Below are 16,351 nucleotides of genomic sequence, written 5' to 3'. Positions count from 1 at the left end.
TTGGAAAGGCAGGAGAGGTGAATGCAGCACAGAGAATTTCTGCTTCCAAAACCACCCCAAGACCCACACTGGTGTCCCAACTGCCTGCTTTGCTTTTTTCTGGGACATGTTCATCCTTTTGCACTGGCCAGGTGCATGGAGGTGAAACCAACATCCCTGGAGTATTGGTTTCTCTGGGTCTGGATTGAAAGCACTTGAGATGGTGTTTCATGTTCACACTCAGGTGTTTATTATTTCTGATCAGTGGAACAGTGTCACATCCATGAGTTTGGCAGCTGTCCATTACAAGGCACAAAATGCCCAACAATCTCTTGATCCAAGGCCTTTTAAGACTGAACTGTCCAATTAAGAACTGACACCTGGATTATTTTCCCTTTTAACCCAAGAACTGATCCCACAGAGCCCCAGTGCAGACTCTTCTGCCCAATTACAAAATGCCACCCAAACCCATGGAGAAGGAGGAAGAAGCAGCATGAGGAAGAAACCCAGGATGACACCCTGTGCCCTCCATCCTGCTGCCATCCACAGCACACTAAAAACCCCAAACCCTCAATTTCTCACCCAGTGACACACCCACACTGCTCTCTATAATCTATTTCACACTTTTGTGGCTTCCAGTCTATCTTGAAGTCTGGGAAACTTTCTCCACGAGTGAGGGTCAGAGTCAGTGCTGCCCTGTGGGTCAGGGCACCCCAGAGCAGACACAGAAATATTCCCTGTGCTCTGGGTTTTCACACAGGAGAATCCTTTTCCCTCCGCTCCCATCCTGCGGAGGGATGCTCAGGGAGCTTCGAGGCTCTCGGGGCGGGCCTTGGGCAGGTGGGGGCGGGCAGAGCCTCGGCTTTTGGCAGCATCACAACAGGCAGAGGCAGCGGCAGGAGCCGGCGGCTGCTGCGGAGGATGCGAACTTTGCGCTGGCTGCTGCTGCCGCTGGTGAGTGAGAACCGCTGGGGCGGGGGGAGCGCACATCTGGAGCCCGGCCACAGCTGGATGGCTCCGCAGCTGCCCCGCTGCAGCCGGGGTGGGGGAAAGTCCAGAGGAGCTGGGTAACTTTTCTTCTAATGGTGAGTGGGCAGAAAGAAAGAAAAACAAGGAAAGGATTCAGAAGAAAAATATAAAATGAGACAGAGATGTTAGAGGGAAGGAAATAAAAAAATACCCCTGAGTTAATGTGTTGAGCTCCTTTGATTAAAATTTTCCAGCCTCAAGATGCTGTCAATAAATGACTTTTCCATTCTTTAGAACTGCAGTTTGCAGAGGACAGAAGAGCATCCCCAAATCAGAATGGCTGTAGCAGGGCTTCAGACAGACAGAAGGGGACAGGTCGCTGTCCCAGCTGTCCTGAGAAAGGCAACTTTGCAGGACGAGGAGGATAGCTAGAAAGGAATAGTTCCTCCTGATGGATGGGTGCATTTACCCCTCTGAGAGGGCAGGGATGTTTTCAGAGCTGGAGGTTTCTAAAATCACCGGGCAGGAGCATGGACTGTCTCGTGTCTGTGTGCACCGAGGGCAGCAGGTGAGCCTGTGCCACTGGGCATCAGCGACACAATCCAGGCACAGCCATCCCTCCCTGATCTCCACACTCCACCTCTGCCCCTGCCTGGGATGCTTAACAAAAATTAGTGCAAATCCAAGCTCAGGAATTTCTCTTCTTTGCCCTCAATGCTCAGCCTCGGGGCAGAGTTTGGAACCTTCCCTCTGGGTGTGATTACCGGGGACTTGTTAATTCAGACTTTACTCATTTCACAGTGCAATGTTCTGCGTGGGCTGGGATTCAGCAGGAGTCAGGAAGGAGAGAGTCACCTTCCCAGGAAACATTCCATCTTGTCCTGGGAAATCCAGATGGAGTGGGTGCTTCTCTAGGGCCTGCTTTCCTCTGTGGGTAACTGTGAGAGCCTAAATGACAGACTGTTCCTGACCTTTCATTTCCAAACATGGGAGATGGGATGTAAATTTTAACACCTGCACAACTCCTGGATCTTGTATTTTCCTCTGTATTTGCACAGATTTATGTACAAGGGATAGCTTGTGGGTCCTTGCAATGCAAACCTCACCAAGTGCAGCTATTTTCATGTGCAATACTGTTCTTCCCTGCAAAACCAGGCAGCCTAAAGGCTTAGACTGCTGCAGGTAAAGTGATTTTGGCATCTGGGCCAGCCTTTTTTACACCTAAAGGAGGCACAGCTCATTGTTGCTGCTGTCAGCAGAGTGGAGCTGATCCAAAGTGATGGATTGTGCACATCTGGGGGCTGCCGTACATCATTTTAATATTGCAGCATATTGCAGCATAACAAGTGAAATTCTATAAACTGGCTGATCTACACAGCTTTTGGCCTCAAAATATGAACATCAACTCCATGTCTGGTGAGAGGCAGTGCTCTGAATGTCAGTGGGGTTTTTGTCTCAGTCTAGGTCTCCTTGCATGTTCACTGAAAGTCAGGGAAGGTCTGAGACCCCTAGGATGAAGGAATAATCCTTTCCTGTTTCAAAGGATCATGTCTGAGCAGAGAAATAATTCCTGTATGGATTCTGCAAATAAGTCATTAATCAGATATGAAAATAAAGCAGAAGGCTAATCCTGAAAACTTCCTCTGTGGAGCTGGGCACTGCTACCTCCTGTCAGCTCCACAGGGGCGTATTTGTGCCTTGCAGAATAGAGTCCTTGACACTCAAAAAAATTACCATTCACTGGTAAGTGACAAGGAACAGAGAGCAGAGGAGGCTGAAATGCCTAAAAATGACTTTTTATGCCTTAAAGAGTTCAGAGTGTCAGGAAGCAGAGGACAAAGAGCAGAAAAGACTCTACCTTCCCTTCTCTCCCTGCTGTGCTAAACTGCTTTCCTCTCCAAACACCTACATTTCCCATTTCTGGGAAGGGCTTTGCTCTGATCTAATGAATGGAAGCACAGATGGGTCACCAGTGAGCTGTACAATCCCTTCAGCAAAGCATTTCTTCTGCTCATGGACATGGGGATCCAAACCCATGGCAAGATGCTGAGCTCCCAGTAAAACAAACCTGGGAGTCTCCATTTCTGTGTTTAATTTGTGCCTGGTCCCTGCAGACCTTCAATTTCTCTCCATGGGGAGCTGGATGTGTGGAATAATCTGTTTTTAGGTTTTTTTAAGCCTGGAGGGAGTTAATGAAGGGAGACAGGCTCCTGTACAGGCAATCACTGTCCTCAAACAGGTGTCTGAGCAAAGTAGGAGGAATCCTTCCCTGGAACTGCTTGTCTGCTTTCCCTGATCATTAAGGGAGCCTTGATGGGGGAATTTAGATTAATCATCTACAATTAACTGTCTAAAATTAGGAATCTGGTCCAAAGCTGCTCATTGAGCCTTCTTCAGTATTGCTGGGAAGAGGTGGAAACACTCCAAGAATACAGATCAATTAAATGAACTTGCTGTAGGACTCTGACTTCCAGGTTCCAGGACTTTGGGATTAGATGACATGAATCCCACCTGCAGGCAAAAAAATTATACTGAAAAGGAGAAATTTCTCTTTCATTTACAGGAACACTTGCCATAGCAGAAAATGGAGATCCTCAGTGTTCTGTTATTCTTCAAGCATTAGTAATAATTAAATGCTCTACCCAATTTAGCAGAGCACTGATAAATTAATTTTTCTCAAGGTAATACTAATTACACAGCATTCATAAACAAAATAAATTAGGATGGCTGTGTTGTCTCATAAAGAATACCTATGAGTGACTGCCTTTATGATATCATGGTTAAATATGTATAGCAAGTGCTGTTCCCTGTAAGGTCATGCAGTTAAACACAGTCATATAAATACAGTCCAATCCACAGAGGAGCATTCAAGAATTGCTTCAATGTCTTGAAAACAATATTGAAAATATGTAAATATGTTCCTCTAAACGACTGTGAGGCAATCAGTGTCTCAGCTTCCCTTCTTCCATAGGTAATCGAGTTAGAGAGGGAAAACAAACACAGCAAATATCCTCTAGGTAGTCATTTTCAGCCAAAAAGACTCGTGAAATAATCTATTTAACTGACTGAAGGGAAGGATTAGAAAAGAGCCTTTTGCTTGGGGGTTGGAAGCTCCTGGCTTCAGGATGGTGTCAGAGCTGGAGGCTGAGGGCAGGACTTTGTGTGTGAGAGCTGAATTCACAGCTGGGCACTGGAGTTCTGTCCCTGCTGGGGTCACCTGGGGCTTTCCAGAGCCCAAAGTGGCAAACATGGCTTGGGGATGGTGCAAAAAACCTAGATGGGTGCAATTGAGCTTGTAAGAGTTGAGCTGACTGTTTTTACTGCAGAAGGAATCTTTATTTTTTATAATTTCTTGTTTTCTGACAGAGCACAGCACTACACACATGGCATTATAAATATCCCAGAATTACTCACAGGCCAGGGCTTGGACAGGAAGGTTTTTAGGGCAGTGCCTGGGAATGTGGCTGTGAAATGGACAGGAGCTCATGGAGCTCGGGGTGGGCCCCAGATCCCTCCAAAGCACATGTGAAAATTGGCTTCAGTGTCCTGCACTCCCCAGTCTCAAAGATTTTAATTAGCACTTGGCAATTTGGGGAATTAAGCAGATGGAAGGTTTAGATGAGACACATTCAACAGACTGAGAAGTTTATGAAAAAAGCTGAGGTTTTCTTTGTCTGTTATTCAACCTGTCTTCAACTTCTTTTTTACCATGAATCTTCCTCCATCCTAAAAGCCTTTCCTGCCCATTAAAATTTCACTGAAAAAATGTGTGTATTTCAAAGCATCTCCTGATTCTCCTGCCTGATGTCTTTGGCAATCCTGACCAACTTTCAGGACTGGCAGAACACTTCATTCCACACTTAAAAATGGGGATGCAGGAGTTGTCCTTGCTGTGCTGTTCTGTATTCTAAAATACCAGGTGAATTTTAATCCTCCAAGGTGGGATTCTGTGTGTGACATGAATGGCAGACAACTCTGTGTGAGGGAGAACTAAAATATTCAGGCATCAGAGTCATATCAGAGGAACTGGGGAAGCACAGACAGAGGGAACTGGGAGTACAGGATTAATTTCAGAGCATATCTGAGATGGGATCTGGGTGAAAGCGAGCTGAGGAGGCAGAGGCAGAAAGAGCAGTGATGAATATTCTCGGTCAGTGATTTATGTACTTGACGTAAAACCTATTTGTGAGGCTTCAGGATTGCAGGGCATGGGAAGCTGAAACAGATCACTGGAAAGAGCCTTCAAGTTCTTGAAGCCTTCTCATCTTGTCAATGGATTCAGCCAATTCTTGGAGCTTTGATTAATTTTCAAAAAAGACTGAGTGTTACTGCTGGCTCTTTGATCCCCTGGAATTGCTTTTTCAAAGGTGAATAATATATTCAGTGCCCAGCTTTGAAGCACTTCCCTAATTTTCAGAGAGCATAGAAAATGTCCCTACTTTTCCCCAAGTGGGCTAATGGACTTGTTAATGAGTGAAGATCTGTCTTTTGTGTGACATCTAAATTACAGTTTTTCTACCCCCACGGCAGCTTAGGGGCACCATTTTTGAATGGACTCTCAGGAAAGATTGCTTTTAATTAAATTGCACTAAGTGTGGCATGAAGATGTTGCTAGAAACTCTCCTCCCAGTGCTTGCTAAATTTCCTGTTGTTCAACAGAAGTATATCAAAGCCCAAAGTGCCATTACTTTGATTTTTCTGTGCAGATTTGGGGAAATAAATAAACTCTCATGAAACAGAGGAAATAGAAAACAATGTTATACTACTCTCAGTGGATAAACCACGTAAGGTTTCAGTGCAATACCTTACAAGATGTGAAGAAAATTAAGTCTAAAATTAAATGCAAACTGTCTCTGTAAACTGTCTCAGGTTTTTAGCAGGCTCATGGTTGTCATAGGTGGTATTTTAGTGCTCACTGTGTTCCAGGTAAGATTATTTTCATGGTAAGGACTGGGAGTGAAAACACCCCTGTGAACTTTGACTCACACTGGTCAGCATCACAACATTCAATCCAGTCAAAAAACCCCTTTGTGTTGTGATGCTCAGGAATGCAAAGCTCAATTCCTTGAGGACTGTCCACACCATTTCCTAAAATTTCAAAGTTTTATGTGTGAATCTGGGAATGAAAGCACCCCACTGTGATTTTGAGTGAGAGTCTGACCAGTTTACTGCTGAGATACTGGGGAACATTGATCCATGGAATAACATCTTAAATCAGCCTCTTACACTTCTTGTTGTGGCAGGGAACACTGTGCCACGTTGGACTTGTCTGCCTCAGAAAGCTCTGCTCTGCTTTGGTTCCTAAATTTTCCTTTTTTTGTGGTGAGCAGGAGCTACCCTTTCCTTACAAAAGCCAGCTTTTCAGCCGATGCCTCCCAAATTGCCATAAAATGCCCCTGCAGCAAATGCAGAGCTCCTGCTTTTTAGAAAGCCCCATCACACAACACTTGCAGGCAGATCAGAACAAAAACTTTTCACTCAAGGCACTGTGAGATTAATAACAGAATATAAGCCATAGACAGCAAATCACAAGTAATGCTCTGCCCACAAGGCTTTTCTTTAACTGTACAATGGTTTTATGTCTTTCTTTTTCTCAAAGCCTGAGGAAAACCAATGAATTGAAGCATCATCACTGCTCTTGATTCCTTGTATATGTGTCATTTTTTTTCTTTTTTTTTTCTGTCCAACAGTAGGATTACTTTGAGTGAGGCTGTATGTTTATAAATTAATAATACCAGCCCTGTCTTGGCTTCTGCTGGGATAGTCTATAGCTTACATCTAAAATAGGGCTTGATGTTGATTTTCAAACCCTGAAGTGTCAGTGGTATTTAATATTTAATTGTGGTGGTCCCAGTTCTGGGTTTCTCTGGGTCTGGACTGAAGGCACTTGAGACAGCAGTTTCATGTTTGGACTCAGGTGTTTATTATTTCTGATCAGTGGAACAGTCTCACAACCATGAGTTCAGCAGCTTTTCATTAGAAGGCACAAAATGCCCAACAATCTCTTGATCCAAGGCCTTTTAAGACTAAACTATCCAATTAAGAACTGACACCTGCATTATTTTCCCTTTTAACCCAATAACTGATCCCACAGAGCCCCAGTGCAGACTCTTCTGCCCAATTACAAAATGCCACCCAAACCCATGGAGAAGGAGGAAGAAGAAGCATGAGGAAGAAACCCAGGATGACACCCTGTGCCCTCCATCCTGCTGCCAGCCACAACACACTAAAAACCCCAAACCCTCAATTTCTCACCCAGTGACACACCCACACTGCTCTCTGTAATCTATTGCACACTTTTGTGGCTTCCAGTCTGTCTTGAAGTCTGGGGAACTTTCTCCATGAGTGAGGGTCAGAGTCAGTGCTGCCCTGGGGTCAGGGCACCCCAGAGCAGACACAGAAATATTCCCAGTGCCCTGGGTTTGCACATTTAATATTTGATGTCACTGGTCTGTGATAACATATCTGGGCTCATGTGGTTGTAGCCCTGCCCACCCCAAATCCAGAACCCAGAAGGAAACAAATCTGAGCCAATGATTGATTGCTCTAGTGTCAGTGGGATTTACTGCAGTACCACTGTGGGTATCAAAGAATCCCAGAATGGGCTGGGTTGGAAGGGGTTGGGGAAGATGAAACAGGAAAGCCTTATAAACAGGATTGGCAAAAGATTTTGAGAATATGGAAACTAAGCAAGATTGCAATGAAGTCAAGCTTTGAGATACCTTAGTTACTGAACAAGTGGAAAGCAATGGTGTGGCTGGCTGAAGGTAATCCCATCTGATGGAACAAACAACACCCTCTGCTTGCAGGCAGCTCCAAGGGGCAGAGCAGACCCTGCTAGCTTGGCAGAAGGGGCCCAAAGAGGAGTTTTCAGGGTTTAAAATGTAGCACAGTATGGCAATGTAATGATTCTTATGGGCTGTATGTAAATGCTGTAGGATTTGTATCTTGTACTAGATTGGTTAGTGAGAATTAGAATGTTCAGCACAGAAGATTTGTGGTATTGTAACAGGAACCTCTCTCATCCTCTTTACCACACTCTTGCCTTCTTTCTCTTTACCACTCTCTTCAGAAGGGACCTTAATGATCAGCCAGTTCCAACCCCAACATTTTCCACTATCCCAGGGTGCTCCAAGCCCTGTCCAGCCTGGCCTTGGACACTTCCAGGGGCAGCCACAGCTTCTCTGGGCACCCTGTGCCAGCACCTCCCCAACCTCTGGGTATCGCTACCAGTGGATCAGGATTTCCAAAAGAAATCATCAAACATTTTTTTTTTCTGATGATTTATCACCAGATAAACTTCAGAGGCAGGACTACCTGGACCTATTTCAGCGATTCCTCTGTTGTGTGTGTGAAACCAAGGCAGTACCACCTCCCCAGGGGTGGGGTATGAGCTTCCCCAGCCATTGCAAATGAAGAACTCCATTTTTCCAACAGCTCTGATGAATAATGGTGACTGAAGCTCTGGTTCAGCAGGTGTGGATTTACCAGGGAGAGTAGACAGGAGATGCAGCCTGCTTTGAGCAACTGGAGTCTGGCACACTCCCTCAGCATCCCTCATTCCCCCTGCCTGTTTCTCTCAGACTGACTTCTGGAGAACAGATAACTCTTCTTTGAATTTTTTCAGAACTGATCCTGTGTGTTTCTAGGATTCCCAACTTTTCTGACATGAGGTGGGAGTTAATTTAACCCACCACTCCTCGGTGCTTTTTTTTTAAGACATTTCAAATTTTGTGGTTTGTTTTGCATTTTGGGTTATGCCTTTTAGGATAAACTTTTAGCAGAGGACTCAGAGTAGATGGTAGAGCATCATCTCAAATTGCCATGACTTTTAAACTCCAAACCTAAGAATATTCCAAATACAAAATTATCACCGTAACAGAATCCAGGAATTCCAGGAAGTAGAGGAATGGCATTTTTCCTGTCCAGCTGAATCCACCTTTATGAACTGAAATACTGGGAGATTTATGGAGCAATTATTTTGTTACTTCTACTCAGAGAATTCATTTGTTATGTGGGCAAACTGCAAAGTGAAATGTCTGTTTAAATGTAAAGTGATGAGCGGGGATCCTCTTAATACCTGAAAAATTTCATTTCAGAATTGAGTTGCTATAGTTGAAAAGCAAAAAGTACTATTTTAAGAGTCACTCATGCTGATTTATAAAATGTATTTTGAATTACCCACTGGAGTAATATAAGCCATAAAAAAGCACAATGTCTTAACTTCTTTTCAAACAGTGCCCCTAATCCTCTTTCTGTTCTAATATTAGCATGGATGAACCATCTCTGGGGCCTCATAATTAAGACAAGTCTGTCTATGCTACTTTAAAACCCAAATGTAGGCAGAATTTTTAGAGGTTTTTAAAGATGAAGTTGTGCTCTAATTTTTGCCCCCTGGCAGATATTATTGCTGAGATGGAATAGTCTGCATAACCTCAGTAACATTTCTGTGGAAGCTAAAAGAAATCTTGGTTGCTCTGCTCATTGAAAACATTTTGAAAGCCAATAAATCAGTTTTCTGAGATTGAAAAGGCAATATGGAAGTGATGTTTACATCTGCACTGACTTTTTAAAGTCATTAGAGGTTAAAAGGGCCTACAGTCTTCCTCAAAAATATATTGGAAAGTCTTCATAATTTTCCATTAAAATCCCTGCTAACTGAGCCCTTGGCTTTGTCTTAAATAGCATAGGTCAGAAAGAAGCAAGAAACAAAATGAAAAAAAACCCAATATACACCTCCTTGTGTCTTGAAGATCCCAATATCCCAATATTTGCTCCAGTATCCAGTTCTCTGATTACAGTTCAGTGGCTTTCTTTACTCAGTTTAATTCAGTTTCCTAAAGGTGTAGAAGCATTTGAGACACCAAATAACACATTTGAGATTTCAAAGAATGCATTTGGGACTTCTGCAGAGGGGTTAAAAATTAATGCAGAGTCTACACAAGAGGGCTGAGATACCTTCAAACATCCCAGCCATTTCTGGGCTGTGGGTTACATCTGAGGGATGGTTTCCATCCTGGAGATTAACTGGGGGGCTGAGACATCCTTGAAGTTCCCAAGGACTGCAAAAGATGAGATAACAAATCAAGTGTAGACGCTGGCATGTAGTTCTTTCTCAGAATTTCTTTCCCTTTGCAGAGGAAGCTGTTTTGGGGTTGTGCGGGTTACTGAGAACATTAATTAAGAACATTAATGATAATGTAATTGAGAACATTAAGAACATCTCACAGCCACAGGAGTGATGACACAGGAGCACAGGGGACATGAAACCTTCTGGAGGGGGAGATGGAAGGCAAGCAAAATACATGGCAATAAATGGGACTAAATATCTGTAACTAAGAGGATGAATTTAGACCCTGTTCAACAACTGCTGTCTAGAAATCCATTTAGCTGTTTAAGTGTACCCTTATCAGTGAGAGAAAAAAAAATCCTTAAGATTCCCAGTCAAATCATTAATTTTTTTCTCATTTCTTCATCTGTTAAAATGGAAACAGCTCCTCAGTCTAAGGTGTGTGCAACATCCTCAGATAACACATTTATAGAAGTTTTCAATCATTCAGATTAAACTAGGATCAAGACTAGAATTCTTTAGATAAATTTATTTATTTTAGTTGGTTTGTGAGAGAGGAAACATTTCTGTGGTCAGGCTGTATTTAAGTTTGGAGAACTTGATGTGAATAATCCCACAGCTGGTGGATTCATCCAATTTTGGCTAGTTGGTAAATATATGAACATCCAAAAACTGTGAACATTTAAGTTTTGTGGAAAACAACTGGAAAGGAAAGGGGATAAAAATATCCAGATTAGAGAAGAGGTGCTGTATCTGTTTTATTTGTAAAAAAAGAAACCCAAATTCAACTGGAGTTTTTATATTCATAGACCTCAAGATATAAACCATGAGGTACAAACTGGCTTTTCTCATTCTGATAATCACAGAAGTTTTTCTTCTTCTTCTTCTTTTTTTTTTTTAATATATATTTATTTTCCTTTTGGTTTTGTTTGTTTGGTTGGGTTTGGGCTTTTTTGAGTTCTTTTGTGGGTTTTTTGTTCATTTTGGTGGTTTTGCTTGTTTTTGTTTGGTTGGTTGGGGTTTTTGTTGTTGTTGTTTTTTTCTTTTCTTGTCTTTCTCTTGCCAAGGTTACAGGAATCCACCCAGAATGCAAAATTTTCCAGCAGGTGGTCAAAGAGGAGGCTCTCTGCTCAGAGCACAACGAATCTGCCTCACCTGATCTTAAAGGTAAAGGTCCTGACGGGCATCCCCTGGCTTGGAATGTCTCACATTACTGAAGTGTTCTTTATTTACATCCAAAACTCCAAAGAAACTCCCCCAGAAGGTACTGAAGACCCTACTGAAATTGTATCACGTTAGGAATCATTCCAATCTGGTGAAAATAGTCTTTGAGGGGGAAAAAAGTTAAAGAAAATCCCAAGTTCTTCAAAGTATTACATTTTTACAATTTTAGAGATTATTTGTTTGCTTGTAAGATTTATTGTGGTGGTGTTCAGAAGTCTGCCATGTGATCTAAATTTTGAAAACTAAAATGAACTCAAAACAAAGCCTGTAAAATATATTTAGAATGCTGTGTAAGGTGTTCCCTCCTGAGGTTTTGGAAACATGCTTGAAATAACTCAATATGGAATTTCAAAATGTTCAGACCCTTTCAGAAATTCAGCCATATTTTATTCTGGTCAAAAACTTGAATCCAGGTCAGTGAGATTTTTCAATTCCATGAATTTTAGGATTTTTGTTCTCTGCAGAAGAATTGTGAGACAAAGATGCATTTGGTTGGGGTAGAATTATTGGAGCCACTTGGAAGTCTGCCTTTAGCACCCTGGTGAAAATCAGAGTCTAACCCCACAATATTTCCTTTGTCTTTCATGTTATTCTGCAGAATTTCCAATCACTCCCAGGCTTCATGTTCCTCTTCTAGTTTCCTAATTTATTTTGGTGCTATTTCTCACACACACTTTAATAAATTCCAAAATACCTCTTGGACGCATTTTGCACTTAGAACGCATAGTAACCCACCACAAAAAAATTCTGGTATGAATTAGGCATTTTCAAAAATTATTTGTTACCTGCTTTACAGGGTGTCATTCCAGCCAGCTTCCTCTTCATAACAAAAATAATGACACGGTTTTAGAATCCTCTTTGTAGCAAAAGAAATAAAAATCTCTGAGAGTTCTGTTATACTTTTTGAAAAATATTCAACCTTGTCCTCTCTGAGCTTCTCAAAGCTCCCCTTTCCACCTTTTATTTTTCAGATAAGGAAAGACTTTAATGAAAACTCTGTTCTGGTATTTACATTTCTCAGTGTAGTTTGGGATTAAATATGAGAGCTGGAAAAAATTTGTAAATTTTGGACTGTTGGTAAATATGTGAAGATCCAAAAACTGTGAACATCATTTCAGTTTAATTTAAATTTAATTTATCCCAAGTATTTTATCTGGGGGATAAAACTGCACTAAGATAGGTACAAGTCCATTGCTTCTGTTTCAGTTTTCAGGAACTCAGCAAGACAGAGGGACCACAGTTTGTAGAGTCAAACCTCAGCAGTCACAGAGAATCTGTGCTGCAATCAGTCTGTGTGGCAGAGATTTTACTCTGAAGTAATTCCACATTATTCTTCTACAGAGCAGTGTCCAGTGAGTGCCACCAGCAGAACCCAGGGTGAAATTCCTCTAATTTTGGAGCAGATGTGTAAAATAGGTCAAATGAATCAAGTCCTAACTCCACTTTTTTTTTTTTTTTTTTTCCTTCACTGTCTAAAAATTTCTGGATTACTGAACAAGACTTAAACATCCATGGTGTCAACCTCCATAGCTACAACTCCTACTGCACTTTTCTTTGTGGAGCCTTGGGTGATTTGGACACCACCAGGCTCTTGAAAACCTTGGGTGAAAAATTCCCTTTCAGCCTCTGCACTCAGCAGTTTCTTTGCTATAACCTGTAGAAGTCACTGGAAATAAATAATTCCTAAGACTTAAGACATGCAGGTTCTGTTCCTACACAAGGTCACACAAATAGAATTTTTAACTCCACATTGCCAAATAAAATAGATTTTTAGACCCAGCCCCTCAAATCTGCCAAGCTTTTCTAAGAAAAAAACACTTCAGCTGCTAAGTGTAAGTGTGGGGGCCACTGCATGTCTAAGTGGGGCTGATATTACCTGGCTTCATTAATTTGACAATTAGCAGCTGAGTTTAGGCTGCAATCATCAGTGGGAGCTAGGTATCTGCAGAGTGTGATTCATCCTGTCCTCAGGAAGAAGGCACCAATATTTGGGATGAATCAGCTCTGGAAGGCTCTGTCTCTTTCTGTTGTTCACAAAAGGAACATAACGGAGATTAGCTGACTTATTTCAGGGAATTAAAATTACAGCTAATGAATGAGGGCCTCTGTTTTCCCTGGAAAATTGTGTATGCCAGGAATTTCATCCTCCCCAGGGTGATGTGAGGATAATGCTGTGGGAGATTCTCAGGACTATCCTTTTGAAAGTCAGTCAGTAACTTTGCTCAGCTACAGCCAAGTATTGCTTCCACATTTCAACTTGACGACTTCGGATTTGCCTCATCATCCATCGTAGAGAAGAATCATGGAAGGAAATAACATCTCCCAGCCCAACCCCCTGCTTTATGTCCCCCTTATGACTACCTAGAGATTAGTTTTGCTTAGAACCTGATGGGTTTTTTTTATTGTTGCAGGCACATTTCCATGCTGGCAATTTTTCTGCGCTGCCCTCACACCCACTTGCCAACAGCTTGAAGTCTCAGTGTGATGCAGCTGTGACAAAGCTGTGATTCACTGAAACTTCTGAAAGTCCTTTTTGGGGAACTCAGAGCTGGTGGCACACTCTGTGTCATCAGCCAGCAGTCTCTGCTTTAGGGAACCTCATGAATTCCACAGTCAGACCTGTTCCCAGTAATGGTCGTTTATTGTAATGCTGAGATGTTCTAGTTTGGGATGAATTTAATCCCTTTGGAAATCCATCACAAAAATGCCACTGATTGCCTAAGACTGGGACTTCAGCCCTTATTTGCTTTAAGCCAGGTGAAATAGGTAGATTTTTAAACATGAAATAAAGAGGTTAATGGTGATTTTTAAGTCTGATGCATTTCAGTTAGACTCTGTAATGAGGAATCTCAAGGAATGAGAAAGAAGTAATGAGAAATCTCAAGTGCTAATCATTATTCAATACTTTTATTTCAGTGGCTTTTGTTTTGACAACAGAAGAGAGCTCCTGTTGATTTGACTTTGGGACTGTGTCTGCTTGAATTACATTCTCTCATGAGATAAGGAGGGGGAAGGTCCAGCTGGAATACCAAGTGTGAGCAAGGATGCATTCAAGGAGAAAAGGAAAGCACTCCACTCCATTTGCAGAGCTGCACATCCTGCTGTGGCTCTTCCTGCATGTGAATGAGTGGGAAAGCCACAGACAGTCTCATTATGGAAAAACAAATGTGTGATGTTCTCTGGGATTTTCTTTATTTAGAGGCACTATTTTTTTTTTTCTCCACAGGATGTGCCAGAGATTGGGATGGTCTAACCTGCTGGCCCAGAGCCACTTTTGGGGAAGTGGTTAAAATTCCCTGCCCACGATTTTTTGAAGAATTCACCAGTACCCATGGCAAGATTTTTTTCCTATTCTTCTTATCCCTATTTGGTTTTTTTAAATTTTTTAAAAAATGAATTCTAGTAGTTGAGGATTCCTCCATATTTTCCTAATTTACAATGTTCTTATGTCAGTCAGCATTCAGTAATTATCCAGATAGACATCTTGGCTTGGGGTCAATATTGACACTCTTTATGTTTTGTGTTGTGTTCTACTGAATTACTTAATCCCTTTGGTGATGTAAACACAATGGGCAAGTGCACCATGCTGCTAAATTTATAAAGGAATATGTCCTAGAATCACTGATTTATAAAACTATACATTAATTAATATTACAAAGATCCTCCTAAGGTCAGCCAGTGGAATCCTCCAGTCAGAGCAGGACCAAGATTAAAACTTGTATGGAGCTTCCAGCCTGGAAAAGATGGCTCAGGGCTTTGCCCAAAATCCCAAAATATGTTGTGAATATATAATTTGATTTCCTCTGCGGAAGGAATGAATTTGCAGGGTTGATTTCCCATATAAAATGCACCAGTCCCACTGCATCTTGAAATGACTGGGAACTTGTCCCTCCATTTTTTTAAAGGATAGATATAGAGAATATTGTCATTCTTATAGCTAATCTCTCTGAACATGACTCAACCTGTAAGTCCCTAACTTAGGAATCAAAGGGGTAATAAGAAATTGTTGCTACTCATATAAACTTAAAGTGCAGCAGCACCAGCACCCCAATTTAATTTTCTGCTGTGTTTTCCCATGGAAGGTTTCCTTCAGAGGAACTGTACACAGGAGGAATATTGGTCAGAGCCATTCCCACCATACACCATTGCCTGTGGCTTTGATGAAGGTTCCAGCAAAGGTCCTGAGGATCAGGTGGGAGTTTCGTTTCCTGCTTCTGAACATCTCCAGAGTAGCTGGATTCTCCACACCTCTGAAAATTGCCCATTTTCAGTGCTGAACCCAAAGCTTTTAGGTATACTTAGAACTTGTATAACAAATTAGGTTTAATATAAAGCAAGTGAGCAGCAGTCAGCACTTTCCTCTTCATCCAAAAGTCTCCTCTTGGTTAATATCAGGCTTAGTTCAGCTGTCCAAACTAAGATTTGGTTCCCTGACAGAGGTGATGAAAATCCTCATCATGCACACATCTCCCAGGGAAAGCCTACCCACCAGTCCTCAGGGGTTTTTTTCAGGGAAAATTCCTTTGTATCCCTCCTATTTGTATTTTTTTCCAGATTTTCTTTTAGTCATAGAAAAAATATTTCTTAACTTTATAGCCTGGTGGTCAACACACACCCTTAGAACTTTTGGATGCCACTGAGTATTTCCCCACTTTATCTCAGGTATTCAGTGGAGAAGGAAGTGAATATTTTTCCTCTCTGAAAATCGTCATTCATGCTTAATTAAGCTTCTGAATTCCTTTCACATCCACATCTTGATATGATTTAAATTTCCACATTCCTCCTCATCCTACTGGAGTTCATATCTGGAGCACGATTACCTTCTATAAATAAGAATATTTGTGCTTTGCAAAGAGAAAAAGAGGAATGTTTTTAAAGCTTAAATAAATGCTTAGAAAATTTAAGTAACTGCTTCAAACCCTTCTAGACAGATGTTGGAAATAATCTAAGCAGTTCAGAGGGATGTAAATTCATAAAAGGAGGTGTATTCTGGAGCACACATCTCCAGACCCCTGGGGTTCTCCCACAGGGCTAAACTCATTGTCCAGGTGGCTTTCTCCAAGCAGTCCCTGGATTATGCTAAACCAGGCATAATTTCAGGCTAAGCCA

General features: G+C 41.8%; 1 protein-coding gene across 1 annotated transcript in view; it reads left to right on the top strand.

The window, feature by feature from the left end:
* Positions 1 to 897: 897 nt before the first annotated feature.
* LOC311155813 (vasoactive intestinal polypeptide receptor 1-like) overlaps positions 898 to 16,351 on the top strand; it is a gene marked incomplete at its 3' end in the record, with an annotated part of 28,908 nt that continues 13,454 nt past the window's right edge. The window contains exons 1-4 of the mRNA XM_084209246.1: positions 898 to 933; positions 11,086 to 11,185; positions 14,469 to 14,576; positions 15,325 to 15,434. Coding sequence (XP_084065372.1) covers positions 901 to 933; positions 11,086 to 11,185; positions 14,469 to 14,576; positions 15,325 to 15,434 — 351 coding nt within the window. The 5' untranslated portion in view covers positions 898 to 900. The remainder of the gene's footprint in view (positions 934 to 11,085; positions 11,186 to 14,468; positions 14,577 to 15,324; positions 15,435 to 16,351) is intronic.

Source organism: Fringilla coelebs (genome assembly GCF_963513975.1).
Source record: "Fringilla coelebs genome assembly, chromosome: 1".
Lineage (NCBI taxonomy): Eukaryota > Metazoa > Chordata > Aves > Passeriformes > Fringillidae > Fringilla > Fringilla coelebs.
This window is presented reverse-complemented; position numbering and strand designations above follow the sequence as displayed.